Genomic DNA, 6,000 nt, shown 5'->3' with positions numbered 1-6,000 from the left:
TTATTGCTAGTGCTTTTGAAAATCTGTGGTTTATATTTTATTTCTTTGTAAAACATGTGCTATGAGCTTGCCCTGATAGTTAAGAAAAGAAATCAGATGTTTCCAGTTTTCTCTAATACTCACAGTACTTCAGATCTGAATGCGTAGTCGTTTTAAGGACTGCTGAAGGGTTTCCTTCGGTCCGTTATATATCACCTACTCTGCCTTACGTTAATACAAATCAATGGATTCATGCGACATACATGGCATACATGCTCAATGCATGCTGTGTGTCTTCAGACATCTTTGTTTCAGTAAGAATGAGATCATCTCATTCAATTTCATATAATTGTTTTAACATGCAATTCAACAGAGCTAACAGGCAGGTAGACTTTACTTTCATGGTATTTGGGCATGCTCAAGCAATTGACTGACATTTGGCAGTGTTGCTAATCAAGTAGAGACTGTATGAGTTTCCTCAAGTACAGCAGCTCTCCCACTGCCCCTGTGGCAGACTGTTGGATTTATCTATGCTGTGTGTTGAGAACATAGACCAGGGGTTTTGTGAAATTCAGATTCTGCCTTCACCGATTTCGAGATATTGAGAAGCACACCCTAAGGTGTGTAAGTAACTGTCAGGCATAAGAAATAGCATCATGAATTCTTCGGAAATTGATCCACAGTTGTGGGAAATGGACACACGTGGAAATAGTGGAAACATTTGGATACTCGGCACACAGCATAGACTTCATGGTCTGACTTTAGCAATGCTTGAAAACCTTTCACGGTTAACAAACTAGTTAAATGGTACTGAATTCTTAAGCAGCAGGCCCACGAATGAAACAATGGCCAACACTTATTGTGACACAACACTGTATTTTAACAAAGATTTTAAACTTCTGGCACATAATTGCTGTACAATGAAGAGCTTGCCACTTTCACAAATTAGCTGCAGCCTTTTCCTGCACTAGAGAGTTTGGAAGGATCTGAAAATGAGATAAATTTTGTTTAAAATCCAAATGGAAACTCTATATTTCTGTTTTTCCCAGAGTTCAGTACAAGCTTGTTTTTAATTACTTTTTTTTTTTTTTCACATTCTAAGGGCCTAATTCTGTAGTCCTTAATCAAGTAAAACTTCCAAGGTTTTGATCATCTATGCTTCCAGCACAAGTTTTACTCAAAAATGGACTGCGAAATTGGGTCCTATAGATAGAGGTACCATAATTACGAAAATATTTTAATAAGGCTCAAAATGCTAATTTCACTTTGTGTGTAGCACACGAATTTCCAGGATCCTGAGATCAAAACCCAATTGATGTTGAATCCTGGATTGGGAAATAACTCTGGGATCTCGTTCCCCAGTTTAATCACAGAATTAGGTATTTACTAAGGACCAGAATGAAAACACTAATTCCAGTTTGCTTGTCGTTATAATCAGAATTTGAACATTGTCCTTAAGAAGTGAAAAGCTATTGGTGTATATATCTCGTATCATCCTTCCACTTCTGTAGTCCTGGTTAACCAGCTGCTATGTTAAAATACCACTACGTTTGGGGACGGACATTGCAGCAAAATACCAACACGACATTCTGACAATGTCAAATTTTGCCCCTATATGTGACAACGAGGCTAAGTTCTACCTTTGACTCACTAATGGGTGTGACAAGGTATCAGAAGGCAGAACCTATCTTTCTGTGTTTATGTGTGTAAATGAGCAGAGCAAGAATTTAAAGTGTATATTTACTGTTAACCTGGAAAAAGATCCCACTGAATTCGTTAATTTTGGTGTGGTTGAAATAACCACTGTCATGTGCATCATTCTGGTCTCCTGCAAATGCCACCTGAGATGAACATCAACATTTCCTTATGCAGAAAAGAAAGAGAGAGAGAGAGAGAGAGAACAAAAGAAAGAGGGAGAAGGAGGGAAGGAAAGAGGAAGGAAGGGAAAGCAGAAACATCGACATTTTATGCATCAAATAATCAAAATAAGTTATTCTCAATCTATTACAAACAGTAAATATAGAACCCTAAATCTCACTGTTGTGTGCATGATTGTAAAGTACAGGGTTGCAAAGCTATATACAAAACACTTTTTTTTATCAGACGACGATATTTACATTAGTTATAACCGCCGGAAGAATTCTAGGACCTTTCCCTACATTTGTAGCTTTACCATAGGAAAAGACTGCTGCTTGCACACTCCGAATTACACACTGCTGATCCTTTCACTAACCACGTTGGAGGGATTTACTGGTAGCTCCAAATTCTCCACTTGCATCTCTATACCGGGCTCGTCGTCATTAGCTTTCTTAATCACGGGCTCGTTGGTGTGCCGGTAAATGTTAACATTAAGCTCCCTCCCAGATAAAGCAGTAGCAGCGACTCTCGGGATCTGTCTCACGGGAGGCTTCTTTTCTGCCTTATAATTGCAGCGCAAATAGTTAGAGAAAGCCCTTCGGTAAATCTTGTTGAAAAGCGTATACACCAGAGGATTAATTCCTGAACAGACATAGCCAATCCAAACAAACACATTCAGAAGCTTTTCCATGAGCTTTTGGTTACAGGCCTTCCCACACAGAACCGACAGAATATTGGTAATGAAAAACGGGCACCACATGACCAGAAACACAAAGAAAACAATGCCAAGGACTTTCGACGCTTTCCGTTCGTTGTTGATAGCTTGCATGGTGCCCCTCGGACGTCGCTCTTTCTTCTTTCTTCTGCGTGGGTTCGTGTCTTGGTTAGGGTTGGCAGAGTTCTCTTCCTCGGCCGTGTTCCTCTTGCAGCACTTCAGGAAGTCCAGGCTTATTCCAGGCGGTTCCTCGATGTGGCCGTGCAGTAACATCAGAGCTTGACGGTGAAGAACGTGGATCGTCAGGCAATACGTTATCACCATGATCGTCAACGGTATGAAGAAAGCGACGAAGGACCCAATGAGAACAAAATTTGGGTCATTCAGCACGCACGTGGTGTTGTTGACGAACACCTTCTCTTCGTCTCTCAGTCCGATCACTGGGATGGGAACGGACACACCTAAAGGGACAAAAACAACAAAAGGTAGGATATCGTTACAGCGCACTGAAGGCCTGAATAGGTTTGTGCAGTGGCATACATTCAATTGCATTTTACTGAAGAAAATTCAGAACTGGCATTTGTTGAAAGCTATTCATGGCATAAGCTGATAGTCACAGGAAAGAGTAGAAGTGTGACCTCAGAAAAATGACAATTTCTTTCAGGCTAGGAATGCCTTCTCCCCAAAGTTCTGTAGAAGGGGAGGAATTCCCATTACTGCTCGTGTGTAAGAGTGGACTGTGTGTGTGCTTTGTTTCATTTCCGGATCCTGGAACTGCCCTGGCTCACAGGGGGCACTCAGTAAATAACTGTTGGATGAATGAATACATTACAGCTACACTCAATGGCATTCATAAATTCACTGGTTCATTTTTTTAGCATTCATCTTCCACATGCAATAAAAATGATGTGTATACCACCTGTAAGAGAAATCATGCCATATCAGGGTTGGCTGGGCTGAGTTTGAGATGAATTTTTAGCTGACAGCGTCCCCTTCTACTCCCTCCTCTCCTGAGGAAAGAGGCTAAGAGGAGGAAATTTTATGTGTGAGTCCTATGGCGCCAGAGCCCCGGAGCTCTGGTTACTAGAGATGGAGAGGACAGTAGGGTCCTCAGTGGTGCTGCAGGGACTAGATCGGAGCACTATGCAGAAATAATCATCTATATGCAGAAACTGAGAGGACTCTCTTTTTAGCAAGAGTCTTTTGTGAGTTGCTGGGCCTAAGAGACATCATTTCAAGGGCAAGAGACAGAGTAAAATACAGAGTTGGGAGAGATGCAGTATCCCCATTTCTGTGTGGAATTTCAAGCATTTTTAAAATGTTTTTAGAAAGAGTTTATTTATTTATTTATTTGAGAGAGAGAGAGAGAAACAGCATGAGAGGGGAGAGGGTCAGAGGGAGAAGCAGATTCCCCGATGAGCCCTGAGCCCGATGTGGGACTCGATCCCAGGACTCCGGGATTATGATCTGAGCCTAAGGCAGTCGCTTAACTGACTGAGCCACCCAGGTGCCCACATTTTTTGTTTTTTAAGAATACTGAGAGGTAGTCCTTGGAGGCATGCACCTCCATTCATAAATAAGCTCACTGGTAGAAAATAGCAATGAGGAGGTGGGAGTGGAAGGGGATCTTGTGCCTCAGTCTAAGTGAGAAACCGGGACATTTGCAGAACTCTCTCTGGGAGATCTTGAAGAGATCTGGCATTGATAGGATAACTTGCAAGTAAAGTCCAAATTTCAGTGTTAATTTATTCTCCCTTGTGTCCCCAGGAAGTTGAAGCCTGGGAAAAGTCAGATTGCACTTTTAGGAATCTATCAGAGATTATTATTAGGAATCCTGGGCTGGCGGATAGTCATCCTATGAGCTGTGAGTGGAGAGAGCAGTGCACCCTCAGAGATTATGGCTGGCCTTAGGGGACACATGGAGAACTGGGACAGATCTGAAACTGAAAATCCCTTCTTGCAGTCAGCCTCAATACCCTATGTCAGGGAGAGAGTTTTGGCCGGGTGACCAATAGGGAACGATGGTCAGTGGCTCTTTGCTAGAGCCCACTGAAGGTGGTGATGGTATTTCCTCTCTGGGAAAGAGAGGAAGAGAGACTGTTTGGGAAGTGATCTGTAAGCCTTCTTCCCAAGACACTGAATTTCTGAAATGACTGATCTTTTTTCTAGAGAAAGAGACCAGGTGATGGTGTGAGAAGCGGTAATAAATGTGACAAGGCTCCCTGGGAATACTAGTACATGCCCACAGTTCTGAGCCGAGGAACGCCATTCAAGAAAGTCAAGGAGGCTGTAAAAAGCAGGAGACTCTGCATACAAAAGGTATCCTCAGGTAATGCTGTGAGGGATCTAGAGGAAGAGATTTTGAACTCTGGATGGGAAGAGTGATGCGTATCAGAAGGTAACTTTCACCAAGTTTGATGAAATGCATGGAGGAATTTCAACAGGCATTTGGGAGTACAAAGTACAACAGAACCCCACAGGTTACACTTTTTTTTTTTTTTAAGACTTTATTTATTTGACAGAGAAAGAGAGAGTGAGAGAGCACACAAACAGGGAGAGCCACAGGGGGAGAAGGGGAGAAGGAGAAGCAGGCTCCCCACTGAACAGGGAGCCTGATGTGGGGTTTGATCCCAGGACCCCGGGATCATGACCTGAGCCAAAGGCTGATGCTTAACGACTGAGCCACCCAGGCCCCCCTACATTTCTTAAGTTACAAAAAGGCAGGTAAGAAGGCTGCCAGCTTGTAACATTAGAATCTTTATTCCAAAAGTCATAAATATAAGGGAGTCTTTAGAAAGCGTGTAGATTAGGCTTGCCTGAAAGAAGTCAGTATTGGCTTATCTTCAGTGAAATGTTTTAGTGAAGGGTTAGGCTGCAGGAAGTTTTCTGGAGTTAAGGAAGTGAATAGGGAATTAAGAAAAGAGGGAAGGGCTTCTTCAAAACGTAATTTACAAGAGAAAAAATTAGAGTGAGAACTTATAGGAGAGACTTAAAATACCTATCAAACAATTATAATATGTGGCCCTTCTTGGAATCTCGATGCCAACCAGCTTTGAAAAACATTCATGACACAGCAGGAAATTTTGAATAATGACTGGCTTTTTGACGATATTAAATAATTACCATTCATTAATTTTTAAGAGAGATGTTGATATTGTGGTTATGCAGAAAAAATAGCTCTTATATTTTTAGATATACATACTGAAATATTTATGGAGTATTATGATGACTGGAGTTTATTTCAAAATAATATGGGAGGGAGAAGTAAACAGAAGTATGAATGAAACAAGACAGTCCATAAATAGATAAATCTTAGGGCTGGATGATAAATACATGGGTCTTTATTATATAATTGTACCTACTTTTGTAATCTTTGAAAGCCTCCATAACAAAAGTTCAATACTATTTTAGAAGTGAAAAAGAAAAAAAGAAGACATAGAGGTCCTTTC

General features: G+C 41.3%; 1 protein-coding gene across 2 annotated transcripts in view; it reads right to left on the bottom strand.

Moving 5' to 3' along the window:
* Positions 1 to 2,133: 2,133 nt before the first annotated feature.
* Positions 2,134 to 6,000, bottom strand: part of HTR2C (5-hydroxytryptamine receptor 2C) — a 265,143-nt gene continuing 261,276 nt past the window's right edge. For both annotated transcript variants that reach the window (XM_035006112.1, XM_035006121.1), the window contains exon 6: positions 2,134 to 3,012. In XM_035006112.1, the coding sequence (XP_034862003.1) occupies positions 2,186 to 3,012 (827 nt within the window). In that variant the 3' untranslated portion in view covers positions 2,134 to 2,185. The remainder of the gene's footprint in view (positions 3,013 to 6,000) is intronic.

This window comes from Mirounga leonina, unplaced genomic scaffold, assembly GCF_011800145.1.
Source record: "Mirounga leonina isolate KUSES-001 unplaced genomic scaffold, KU_Mleo_1.0 Mir_101664, whole genome shotgun sequence".
In the NCBI taxonomy this organism is placed as follows: Eukaryota; Metazoa; Chordata; class Mammalia; order Carnivora; family Phocidae; genus Mirounga; species Mirounga leonina.
Note: the sequence above shows the minus strand (reverse complement) of the source record. Positions and strands in the feature narration are given on the sequence as shown.